Below are 13065 nucleotides of genomic sequence, written 5' to 3' on the forward strand. Positions count from 1 at the left end.
GGGCTCTGGCCCTGGCTCTGAAACCCGGTAGTGAAGCATCTTTCTCCTCTTCCTCAGACACCGACTCCCTGAGTCAGGACAGCTCTGTGGGCAGTTTGGGTCTGGAGGAAGACGAGGACAGAAACTCTCTGAAGAACCACTTCGACACTCTGGCGTCCGGTCTGAGCGAAGGTAAGGCCTTCTTCTTCTTCTTCTTCTTCTTCTTCTTCTTCTTCTGCTGTCGGTGCCGCAGAGCGCTAGCCTAGGAAGCCAGACCCGTACAGCAAAAAGCTGTACAGGGGTCTAGTGAAGCTGCATAGCAGTGTAGGCGGGATAAACGGTTGTCTGTCAAGTTGCCTCTGCACTCAATGCCACGCAATAGGATGGCGCAACAACCAAACAGAGTGATGAAGAAGGATTACGTAGTCAGCGCGACGGACCAACGGAGCAAGCTGGTAAATTAAACTTTTACCGTACCCGGTGGGCAAAACTCCGAAAACGTCTTTTTTTTTTTTTTTTTTTTGTCAAAAAAAGTGCAGTTATCTGTTCGTCTTGCAAAGAAAACTGTATATCTAAATCTTCTAGACTCGTTGCCAAAGCCAAATCGAAAGACTGTTCGCTGGGCGCAGCCATTGTTTACCTCTCTGGAACTACACACTGAAACGTCGCACCTCTGTCGTCACTAGGCTCCTCACGATTTGATTGGCCCGATTAAGTTTCGATTTTCTGCCTCGCAAAACGACCACAAGTGACTAGACTAGCCCCGGAGCAAATTCAATTTGCGGTCGCTAGGGGCGTCTAGATTTCTAGGCTAGCAGAGCGCGGCCCCAGCTGACCTGTCTGACCTTTCAGAGCGGTTCGACACCGACCTCAGCGCTCTGCAGCCTCCGGAGGAGAAGCACTTCCTGAACCCCCGGCTCAGCATCTCCACCCGCTTCCTGTCCCGCTTCCAGGACAGAGTCAGGTAAGATACCCACAATCCTCGGGGGGGGGGGGGGGGGGGGGGGGTAAAAGACGGGCGGTGTGACGGCGTTCTGTCTCTGTTTCAGGGCGAGGCCGGTCCAACCTCCGGCCCCCGGCAGGATCTCAGAGGAGAGCGACGTCAGCGGCTCATCGGTACCCAAACGCACCTGAGACGGTTCACCTGAAGCTGCCATTCAACCAAATTAAAAAGTAAAATCTTGTCTCCAGGTGAAGTCCGAGTCCAGCGGCGCCGTCACCTCAGCAGGTGTGACTGGAAGAGAAGGCGGCTGTGGTGAGTTCTGTCTGAGCAGTGAAATAAAAGCATAACACCTGGATCCATTCAGCCCAGGAACCAGTCTCTGCCACCTGCCATAAAACCTTTAAAACGCAGACTAGATTAATAAAAAATAATGTTGGCCCAGGTTTGTTAGTCCCAGGTTGGTTAGGCCCAGGTTGGTTAGTCCCAGGTTGGTTAGGCCCAGGTTGGTTAGTCCCAGGTTGGTTAGGCCCAGGTTGGTTAGGCCCAGGTTTGTTAGTCCCAGGTTGGTTAGTCCCAGGTTGGTTAGTCCCAGGTTTGTTAGTCCCAGGTTGGTTAGTCCCAGGTTGGTTAGTCCCAGGTTGGTTAGTCCCAGGTTGGTTAGTCCCAGGTTGGTCTGGCCCAGGTTGGTTAGTCCCAGGTTTGTCAGCTTGGGGGCCCAATTTTTTTAGTCCCAGGTTTGTTGGTTAGTCCCAGGTTTGTTGGTTAGTCCCAGGTTGGTTGGTTAGTCCCAGGTTGGTTAGTCCCAGGTTGGTCTGGCCCAGGTTGGTTGGTTAGTCCCAGGTTGGTTAGTCCCAGGTTGGTCTGGCCCAGGTTGGTCAGTCCCAGGTTTGTTAGTCCCAGGTTTGTTAGTCCCAGGTTTGTTAGTCCCAGGTTTGTTAGTCCCAGGTTGGTTAGTCCTAGGTTGGTTTGTTAGTCCCAGGTTGGTTAGTCCTAGGTTGGTTTGTTAGTCCCAGGTTGGTTTGTTAGTCCCAGGTTTGTTAGTCCCAGGTTGGTTGGTTAGGCCCAGGTTGGTTAGTCCCAGGTTGGTTAGTCCCAGGTTGGTCTGGCCCAGGTTGGTCTGGCCCAGGTTGGTCTGGCCCAGGTTGGTCTGGCCCAGGTTGGTCAGTCCCAGGTTTGTTAGTCCCAGGTTGGTTAGTCCTAGGTTGGTTAGTCCCAGGTTGGTTAGTCCTAGGTTGGTTTGTTAGTCCCAGGTTGGTTGGTTAGTCCCAGGTTGGTTTGTTAGTCCCAGGTTGGTCAGTCCCAGGTTTGTTAGTCCCAGGTTGGTCTGGCCCAGGTTGGTTAGTCCCAGGTTGGTTAGTCCCAGGTTGGTTAGTCCCAGGTTGGTTAGTCCCAGGTTTGTTAGTCCCAGGTTTGTCAGCTTTTTGTTCAGCAGAAATGTGATCGAATATGATTTGAAACGTGGGAGAATTTGTCCTGTGTGACCACAGGGAGGCGTCGGCGCTCAGCGGTCTGTGGAGGAGCTTCCCGTGAGATTTCCCATCAGCCCCGTGGGCAGGCGCCACGCAGACGCCGCACTGCGCTGGTTGTCCAGTGCAGGAAGACTCTGGGAGGTGTGTGTGTGTGTGATGGTGGTGGTTTCCTCTGGGCAGGTGGATCAGATCTACCTGCTGATTATTTCAGAAATCAGTCACTTCCAACAGAAACCAGAGGTGGGAGCACTTCCTGTTGGGTCGGTCTGTCTGGGGGTCCCTCACCTCATCACCTTCACCTTGATCAGTTGGTCTCTTGGGGCACTTTGATCAGTTGGTCTCTTTGGGCACCTTCATCAGTTGGACTCTTTGGGCACTTTGATCAGTTGGACTCTTTGGGCACCTTGATCAGTTGAACTCTTTGGGCACCTTGATCAGTTGGTCTCTTTGGGCACCTTGATCAGTTGAACTCTTTGGGCACCTTGATCAGTTGAACTCTTTGGGCACCTTGATCAGTTGGTCTCTTTGGGCACCTTGATCAGTTGGTCTCTTTGGGCACCTTGATCAGTTGGTCTCTTTGGGCACCTTGATCAGCTGGACTCTTTGGGCACCTTCATCAGTTGGACTCTTTGGGCACCTTCATCAGTTGGACTCTTTGGGCACCTTCATCAGTTGAACTCTTTGGGCACCTTCATCAGTTGGACTCTTTGGGCACCTTGATCAGTTGGTCTCTTTGGGCACCTTGATCAGTTGAACTCTTTGGGCACCTTGATCAGTTGAACTCTTTGGGCACCTTGATCAGTTGAACTCTTTGGGCACCTTGATCAGTTGAACTCTTTGGGCACCTTGATCAGTTGGTCTCTTTGGGCACCTTGATCAGTTGGTCTCTTTGGGCACCTTGATCAGTTGGTCTCTTTGGGCACCTTGATCAGTTGGTCTCTTTGGGCACCTTGATCAGTTGGTCTCTTTGGGCACCTTGATCAGTTGGTCTCTTTGGGTACCTCTAAGTAGTTTGCCGTCACTTTTAACCCTCTCACCTTCTCTTTGAACCAATCAGACGTCACCTCCAGGACTCTGAAGGCCCACAACGGCAGCCAGCAGGAGTCGAAGCTGAGTCGGGACCCCCCCACCTTAATCACCCCGTCCCAGGAGGAGGACAAAGAGAACCTCACCACCTCCTCAAACCTCCTGCCTGCAGCCTCGGACCTCCACAGCACCAAACCTGAAGCTCCTCCAGACGGGAGCAGCAGGTGAGGAATCATTTTGAACCTTTTTAAATCACGAAGAAGAGGTGATTTTCATGAGAAACTGGAGACAAACGTAGAATCTGTTGTTCTGAGGTTGGTGTGATCCATCATCTTCCTTTAATGACCCTTTCAGAGAATCTCTCCAAGGATCAAACCAGTTTACTTTCATGTTGTATTCTGTGAGAATCGGTGATTGATTTTCGTTTCTCTGGATTTTAAAGTTCGGCGTCTTCTTTGCATCTCTCAGCCTGCAGGTGCTAGCCACGCCCACTGAGGTGATGTCACGGGGCAGAGTTGACACGTGGAGCGTCAGCAGCGTCGAGGCGACGCCGACGAATGAAAACAAAACGCTAATCCAGAGCCCCGCCCCCTCTGCCTGTTCAGGAAGCGGAACCCGGAGTGTTCCAGGTAACGCTGGACGTCCCAGGAGCGGTTCTGGTTCCTCGTGGTTGTTCTTATTTTATTTACCTGGTTTCGAACGCAGGTACCACCTGACCGACGGCTCTGAATGTTTCTCAACACGTTTTTTGTTCTTTGTTTTTTCTGCTAGCAGCTGATTCGTCCATCTCTGCCCCGCCCACCTCTTCTTCTCCTCTGTCACACCAACTCCACCCCCCTCCAACAGATGGCTCCACCTGCCCAACAGGTAACTTCCTGTAAAGTTTGTCTCTGACTTCCAGGTTGCTTTTCATCTCCTTGCATCCTCGTGTCCTAGCTTCTCCCACTGAGGGTGTGAGAAGGACGCTTTCTCGTCGTGGTGGGGGTAAACGTTCTGCTCCACGTCCAGCCGAGGAAGAGGACGCTGAGGAAAAGCTCCCAGAATGATGTTTGTCCTTTGTTTTTAGGCTCAGGTGGAGATGAAGACGAGCTGGTTGGCGAGCAGCAGTGTCAGCAGGTCGCCGACGAGCTGACGCAGACTGTGAGAAGAGCCGTCCATCTGTACCAGCTGGTGTGTTTCTCTGTAACGTCTGTTCGCGCGTTTGTAACGTCTGCTCACGCGTTTGTAACGTCTGTTCATGCGTTTGGAACGTCTGTTCACGCGTTTGGAACCTCTACTTGTAACGTCTGTTTACGCGTTTGTAACGCCTGCTCACGCGTTTGTAACGTCTGCTCACGCGTTTGTAACGTCTGCTCACGCGTTTGTAACGTCTGCTCACGCGTTTGTAACGTCTGCTCACGCGTTTGTAACGTCTGCTCACGCGTTTGTAACGTCTGCTCACGCGTTTGTAACGTCTGCTCACGCGTTTGTAACGTCCGTTTACGCGTTTGTAACGTCTACGTAACGTCTGCTCACGCGTTTCTAACGTCTACGTAACATCTGCTCAACGCGTTTGTAACGTTTACGTAACGTCTGCTCACGCGTTTGTAACGTCTGCTCACGCGTTTGTAACGTCTGCTCATGCGTTTGTAACGTCCGTTTACGCGTTTGTAACGTCTACGTAACGTCTGCTCACGCGTTTCTAACGTCTACGTAACATCTGCTCAACGTGTTTGTAACGTTTACGTAACGTCTGTTCAAGCGTTTGTAATGTCTACGTAACATCTGCTCAACGCGTTTGTAACGTTTACGTAACGTCTGTTCACGCATTTGTAACGTCTGCTCACGCGTTTGTAACGTCTGCTCACGCGTTTGTAACGTCTGCTCACGCGTTTGTAACGTCTGCTCACGCGTTTGTAACGTCTGTTCACGCGTTTGTAACGTCTGCTCACGCGTTTGTAATGTCTGTTTACGCGTTTGTAACATCTGTTCATGCGTTTGTAACGTCTACGTAACATCTGCTCAACGCGTTTGTAACGCTTACGTAACGTCTGTTCACGCGTTTGTAACGTCTGCTCAAGCTTTTGTAACGTCTGTTTATGCGTTTGGAACGTCTGTTCATGCGTTTGGAACGTCTGTTCACGCGTTTGTAACGTCTACTTGTAACGTCTGTTTACACGTTTGTAACGCCTGCTCACGCGTTTGTAACGTCTACGTATCGTCTGCTCACGCGTTTGTAAAGTCTACGTAACGTCTGCTCACGCGTTTGGAACGTCTGTTCACGCGTTTGGAACGTCTACGTAACATCTGCTCAACGCGTTTGTAACGTTTACGTAACGTCTGTTCAAGCGTTTGTAATGTCTACGTAACATCTGCTCAACGCGTTTGTAACATTTACGTAACGTCTGTTCACGCATTTGTAACGTCTGTTCACGCATTTGTAACGTTGCTCACGCGTTTGTAACGTCTGCTCACGCGTTTGTAACGTCCGTTTACGCGTTTGTAACGTCTACGTAACGTCTGCTCACGCGTTTCTAACGTCTACGTAACATCTGCTCAACGCGTTTGTAACGTTTACGTAACGTCTGTTCACGCATTTGTAACGTCTGCTCACGCGTTTGTAACGTCTGCTCACGCGTTTGTAACGTCTACGTAACGTCTGCTCACGCGTTTCTAACGTCTACGTAACATCTGCTCAACGCGTTTGTAACGTTTACGTAACGTCTGTTCAAGCGTTTGTAATGTCTACGTAACATCTGCTCAACGCGTTTGTAACGTTTACGTAACGTCTGTTCACGCATTTGTAACGTCTGCTCACGCATTTGTAACGTCTGCTCACGCGTTTGTAACGTCTGCTCACGTGTTTGTAACGTCTGTTCATGCGTTTGGAACGTCTGTTCACGCGTTTGGAACCTCTACTTGTAACGTCTGTTTACGCGTTTGTAACGCCTGCTCACGCGTTTGTAACGTCTGCTCACGCGTTTGTAACGTCTGCTCACGCGTTTGTAACGTCCGTTTACGCGTTTGTAACGTCTACGTAACGTCTGCTCACGCGTTTCTAACGTCTACGTAACATCTGCTCAACGCGTTTGTAACGTTTACGTAACGTCTGTTCACGCATTTGTAACGTCTGCTCACGCGTTTGTAACGTCTGCTCACGCGTTTGTAACGTCTGCTCATGCGTTTGTAACGTCCGTTTACGCGTTTGTAACGTCTACGTAACGTCTGCTCACGCGTTTCTAACGTCTACGTAACATCTGCTCAACGTGTTTGTAACGTTTACGTAACGTCTGTTCAAGTGTTTGTAATGTCTACGTAACATCTGCTCAACGCGTTTGTAACGTTTACGTAACGTCTGTTCACGCATTTGTAACGTCTGCTCACGCGTTTGTAACGTCTGCTCACGCGTTTGTAACGTCTGCTCACGCGTTTGTAACGTCTGTTCATGCGTTTGTAACGTCTACGTAACATCTGCTCAACGCGTTTGTAACGCTTACGTAACGTCTGTTCACGCGTTTGTAACGTCTGCTCAAGCTTTTGTAACGTCTGTTTATGCGTTTGGAACGTCTGTTCATGCGTTTGGAACGTCTGTTCACGCGTTTGTAACGTCTACTTGTAACGTCTGTTTACACGTTTGTAACGCCTGCTCACGCGTTTGTAACGTCTACGTATCGTCTGCTCACGCGTTTGTAAAGTCTACGTAACGTCTGCTCACGCGTTTGGAACGTCTGTTCACGCGTTTGGAACGTCTACGTAACATCTGCTCAACGCGTTTGTAACGTTTACGTAACGTCTGTTCAAGCGTTTGTAATGTCTACGTAACATCTGCTCAACGCGTTTGTAACATTTACGTAACGTCTGTTCACGCATTTGTAACGTCTGTTCACGCATTTGTAACGTTGCTCACGCGTTTGTAACGTCTGCTCACGCGTTTGTAACGTCCGTTTACGCGTTTGTAACGTCTACGTAACGTCTGCTCACGCGTTTCTAACGTCTACGTAACATCTGCTCAACGCGTTTGTAACGTTTACGTAACGTTTACGTAACGTCTGTTCACGCATTTGTAACGTCTGCTCACGCGTTTGTAACGTCTGCTCACGCGTTTGTAACGTCTACGTAACGTCTGCTCACGCGTTTCTAACGTCTACGTAACATCTGCTCAACGCGTTTGTAACGTTTACGTAACGTCTGTTCACGCATTTGTAACGTCTGCTCACGCATTTGTAACGTCTGCTCACGCGTTTGTAACGTCTGCTCACGCGTTTGTAACGTCTGCTCACGCGTTTGTAACGTCTGTTCACGCGTTTGTAACGTCTGCTCACGCGTTTGTAACGTCTGTTCACGCGTTTGTAACGTCTGTTCACGCGTTTGTAACGTCTGCTCACGCGTTTGTAATGTCTGTTTACGCGTTTGTAACGTCTGTTCACGCGTTTGTAACGTCTACGTAACATCTGCTCAACGCGTTTGTAACGCTTACGTAACGTCTGTTCACGCGTTTGTAACGTCTGCTCAAGCTTTTGTAACGTCTGCTTATGCGTTTGTAACGTCTGTTTACGCGTTTGTAACGTCTGTTTACGCGTTTGTAACGTCTGTTCACGCATTTGTAACGTCTACTCACACGTTTGTAACGTCTGTTTACGCGTTTGTAACGTCTACGTAACGTGTGTTTACACGTTTGTAACGTCTGCTCAAGCTTTTGTAACATCTGTTCATGCGTTTGTAACGTCTACGTAACATCTGCTCAACGCGTTTGTAACGCTTACGTAACGTCTGTTCACGCGTTTGTAACGTCTGCTCAAGCTTTTGTAACGTCTGTTTATGCGTTTGGAACGTCTGTTCATGCGTTTGGAACGTCTGTTCACGCGTTTGTAACGTCTACTTGTAACGTCTGTTTACACGTTTGTAACGCCTGCTCACGCGTTTGTAACGTCTACGTATCGTCTGCTCACGCGTTTGTAAAGTCTACGTAACGTCTGCTCACGCGTTTGGAACGTCTGTTCACGCGTTTGGAACGTCTACGTAACATCTGCTCAACGCGTTTGTAACGTTTACGTAACGTCTGTTCAAGCGTTTGTAATGTCTACGTAACATCTGCTCAACGCGTTTGTAACATTTACGTAACGTCTGTTCACGCATTTGTAACGTCTGTTCACGCATTTGTAACGTTGCTCACGCGTTTGTAACGTCTGCTCACGCGTTTGTAACGTCCGTTTACGCGTTTGTAACGTCTACGTAACGTCTGCTCACGCGTTTCTAACGTCTACGTAACATCTGCTCAACGCGTTTGTAACGTTTACGTAACGTTTACGTAACGTCTGTTCACGCATTTGTAACGTCTGCTCACGCGTTTGTAACGTCTGCTCACGCGTTTGTAACGTCTACGTAACGTCTGCTCACGCGTTTCTAACGTCTACGTAACATCTGCTCAACGCGTTTGTAACGTTTACGTAACGTCTGTTCACGCATTTGTAACGTCTGCTCACGCATTTGTAACGTCTGCTCACGCGTTTGTAACGTCTGCTCACGCGTTTGTAACGTCTGTTCATGCGTTTGGAACGTCTGTTCACGCGTTTGGAACCTCTACTTGTAACGTCTGTTTACGCGTTTGTAACGCCTGCTCACGCGTTTGTAACGTCTGCTCACGCGTTTGTAACGTCTGCTCACGCGTTTGTAACGTCTGCTCACGCGTTTGTAACGTCTGCTCACGCGTTTGTAACGTCCGTTTACGCGTTTGTAACGTCTACGTAACGTCTGCTCACGCGTTTCTAACGTCTACGTAACATCTGCTCAACGCGTTTGTAACGTTTACGTAACGTCTGTTCACGCATTTGTAACGTCTGCTCACGCGTTTGTAACGTCTGCTCACGCGTTTGTAACGTCTGCTCATGCGTTTGTAACGTCCGTTTACGCGTTTGTAACGTCTACGTAACGTCTGCTCACGCGTTTCTAACGTCTACGTAACATCTGCTCAACGTGTTTGTAACGTTTACGTAACGTCTGTTCAAGTGTTTGTAATGTCTACGTAACATCTGCTCAACGCGTTTGTAACGTTTACGTAACGTCTGTTCACGCATTTGTAACGTCTGCTCACGCGTTTGTAACGTCTGCTCACGCGTTTGTAACGTCTGCTCACGCGTTTGTAACGTCTGCTCACGCGTTTGTAACGTCTGTTCATGCGTTTGTAACGTCTACGTAACATCTGCTCAACGCGTTTGTAACGCTTACGTAACGTCTGTTCACGCGTTTGTAACGTCTGCTCAAGCTTTTGTAACGTCTGTTTATGCGTTTGGAACGTCTGTTCATGCGTTTGGAACGTCTGTTCACGCGTTTGTAACGTCTACTTGTAACGTCTGTTTACACGTTTGTAACGCCTGCTCACGCGTTTGGAACGTCTACGTATCGTCTGCTCACGCGTTTGTAAAGTCTACGTAACGTCTGCTCACGCGTTTGGAACGTCTGTTCACGCGTTTGGAACGTCTACGTAACATCTGCTCAACGCGTTTGTAACGTTTACGTAACGTCTGTTCAAGCGTTTGTAATGTCTACGTAACATCTGCTCAACGCGTTTGTAACATTTACGTAACGTCTGTTCACGCATTTGTAACGTCTGTTCACGCATTTGTAACGTTGCTCACGCGTTTGTAACGTCTGCTCACGCGTTTGTAACGTCCGTTTACGCGTTTGTAACGTCTACGTAACGTCTGCTCACGCGTTTCTAACGTCTACATAACATCTGCTCAACGCGTTTGTAACGTTTACGTAACGTTTACGTAACGTCTGTTCACGCATTTGTAACGTCTGCTCACGCGTTTGTAACGTCTGCTCACGCGTTTGTAACGTCTACGTAACGTCTGCTCACGCGTTTCTAACGTCTACGTAACATCTGCTCAACGCGTTTGTAACGTTTACGTAACGTCTGTTCAAGCGTTTGTAATGTCTACGTAACATCTGCTCAACGCGTTTGTAACGTTTACGTAACGTCTGTTCACGCATTTGTAACGTCTGCTCACGCATTTGTAACGTCTGCTCACGCATTTGTAACGTCTGCTCACGCGTTTGTAACGTCTGCTCACGCGTTTGTAACGTCTGTTCACGCGTTTGTAACGTCTGTTTACGCGTTTGTAACGTCTGCTCACGCGTTTGTAACGTCTGTTCACGCGTTTGTAACGTCTGTTCACGCGTTTGTAACGTCTGCTCACGCGTTTGTAATGTCTGTTTACGCGTTTGTAACGTCTGTTCACGCGTTTGTAACGTCTACGTAACATCTGCTCAACGCGTTTGTAACGCTTACGTAACGTCTGTTCACGCGTTTGTAACGTCTGCTCAAGCTTTTGTAACGTCTGCTTATGCGTTTGTAACGTCTGTTTACGCGTTTGTAACGTCTGTTTACGCGTTTGTAACGTCTGTTCACGCATTTGTAACGTCTACTCACACGTTTGTAACGTCTGTTTACGCGTTTGTAACGTCTACGTAACGTGTGTTTACACGTTTGTAACGTCTACGTAACATCTGCTCAACGCGTTTGTAACGCTTACGTAACGTCTGTTCACGCGTTTGTAACGCTTACGTAACGTCTGTTCACGCGTTTGTAACGTCTGCTCAAGCTTTTGTAACGTCTGTCTATGCGTTTGTAACGTCTGTTTACGCATTTGTAACGTCTACTAACACGTTTGTAACGTCTGCTCACGCGTTTGTAACGTCTGTTTACGCGTTTGTAACGTCTGCTGACGCGTTTCTAACGTCTACGTAACATCTGCTCAACGCGTTTGTAACGTTTACATAATGTCTGTTCACGTGTTTGTAACGTCCGTTTACGCGTTTGTAACGTCCGTTTACGCGTTTGTAACGTCTACGTAACATCTGTTCACGCTTTTGTAACGTCTGTTCACGCGTTTGTAACATCTGCTCACGTGTTTGTAACGTCTGTTTACGCGTTTGTAACGTTTACGTAACGTCTGTTCACGCTTTTGTAACGTCCGTTTACGCGTTTGTAACGTTTACGTAACGTCTGTTCACACGTTTGTAACGTCTGCTCACGCGTTTGTAACGTCTGCTCACGCGTTTGTAACGTCTGTTTACGCGTTTGTAACGCCTGCTCACGCGTTTGTAACGTCTACGTAACGTCTGCTCAAGCGTTTGTAATGTCTGTTTATGCGTTTGTAACGTCTGTAACGTTTACGTAACGTCTGCTCACGCGTTTGTAACGTCTGCTGAAGCGTTTGTAACGTCTACGTAACGTCTGTTCACGCTTTTGTAACGACTGTTCACGCGTTTGTAACGTCTGCTCACGCGTTTGTAACGTCTGTTTACGCGTTTGTAACGCCTGCTCACGCGTTTGTAACGTCTACGTAACGTCTGCTCAAGCGTTTGTAATGTCTGTTTATGCGTTTGTAACGTCTGTAACGTCTGCTGAAGCATTTGTAACGTCTACGTAACGTCTGTTTACGCGTTTGTAACGTCTGCTGACGCGTTTCTAACGTCTATGTAACATCTGCTCAACGCGTTTGTAATGTTTATGTAACGTCTGCTCACGCGTCTGTAACGTCTGTTTACGCGTCTGTAACGTCTGTTTACGCGTTTGTAACGTCTGTTTACGCGTTTGTAACGTCTGCTCACGCGTTTGTAACGTCTGTTTGCGCGTTTGTAACGTCTGCTCAAGCGTTTTCAACGTCTGTTTACGCGTTTGTAACGTCTACGTAACGTCTGCGTCAAGCGTTTGTAACGTCTGTTTACGTGTTTGTAACGTCTACTCACGCGTTTGCAACGTCTGTTTACGCGTTTGTAACGTCTACGTAACGTCTGCTCACGCGTTTGTAACGTTTGCTGACGCGTTTCTAACCTCTACGTAACATCTGCTCAACGCGTTTGTAACGTTTACGTAACGTCTGTTCACGCGTTTGTAACATCTGTTCACGCGTTTGTAACGTTTACGTAACGTCTGTTCACGCGTTTGTAACGTCTGCTGACGCGTTTCTAATGTCTACGTAACATCTGCTCAACGCGTTTGTAACGTCTACGTAACATCTGCTCAACGCATTTGTAACGTTTACGTAACGTCTGCTCACCCATTTGTAACGACTTCTTCTCCTGAATCATTCCGTGTTGTTTCGGTCTGGCAGCTCGGCAGATCGGAGCGCCATCCTGAGAGGTCGTCCATCCTTCGGGAAGCGTTGCTATTCGCTCACTCTGAGGTGCGGGCGGCGCTGCAGGCAGTGGGCGGAGCTTCCTGGCAACAACGGGACGATGACTCTGAATAGATGTTCGGGCCTGCTGGTCCAGATGCTCCAGAACAAACTGAACTGAATCTGAAGCAGAACCGGACGACCAGCTGGTCCACATGAAAACATCAGTATTCAACTGAACGCACCTTAAAGCTTTTATTTCACTTTTAAATCACTGTTTGTACATAAACTGCAGTTTTGTCTTTACTAATAAAAGTTTGTGTTTTAAAGTTTCTGACTTTTCCTCATGAACAGATTCAGCTTCAACATGTTATCAGGATTAAAGGAACTGCGTCAGGCTGGTTTAAGTCATATTTATCTGAAAGATTCCATTTTTAAATGAAGAATCTTCCTCACACACCAGAGTAAGTCATGGAGTTCCTCAGGGTTCTGTGCTTGGACCGATTCTTTTCACTTTATACATGCTTCCATCAGGTAACATTATGGC

The 13065-nt window shown here is 48.3% G+C and overlaps 1 protein-coding gene across 3 annotated transcripts in view; it reads left to right on the forward strand.

The window, feature by feature from the left end:
- wdr62 (WD repeat domain 62) overlaps positions 1 to 12847 on the forward strand; it is a 53535-nt gene extending 40688 nt beyond the window's left edge. The window contains exons 23-32 of one of the 3 annotated variants that reach the window (XM_075472708.1): positions 58 to 171; positions 832 to 943; positions 1029 to 1095; positions 1171 to 1234; positions 2410 to 2532; positions 3449 to 3641; positions 3886 to 4046; positions 4189 to 4284; positions 4484 to 4587; positions 12516 to 12847. In XM_075472708.1, coding sequence (XP_075328823.1) covers positions 58 to 171; positions 832 to 943; positions 1029 to 1095; positions 1171 to 1234; positions 2410 to 2532; positions 3449 to 3641; positions 3886 to 4046; positions 4189 to 4284; positions 4484 to 4587; positions 12516 to 12653 — 1172 coding nt within the window. In that variant the 3' untranslated portion in view covers positions 12654 to 12847. The remainder of the gene's footprint in view (positions 1 to 57; positions 172 to 831; positions 944 to 1028; positions 1096 to 1170; positions 1235 to 2409; positions 2533 to 3448; positions 3642 to 3885; positions 4047 to 4188; positions 4285 to 4483; positions 4588 to 12515) is intronic. The other 2 variants (XM_075472710.1, XM_075472711.1) reach the window with 2 other exon arrangements.
- Positions 12848 to 13065: the final 218 nt, after the last annotated feature.

The sequence above is a fragment of the Odontesthes bonariensis genome, chromosome 9 (assembly GCF_027942865.1).
Source record: "Odontesthes bonariensis isolate fOdoBon6 chromosome 9, fOdoBon6.hap1, whole genome shotgun sequence".
NCBI lineage: Eukaryota > Metazoa > Chordata > Actinopteri > Atheriniformes > Atherinopsidae > Odontesthes > Odontesthes bonariensis.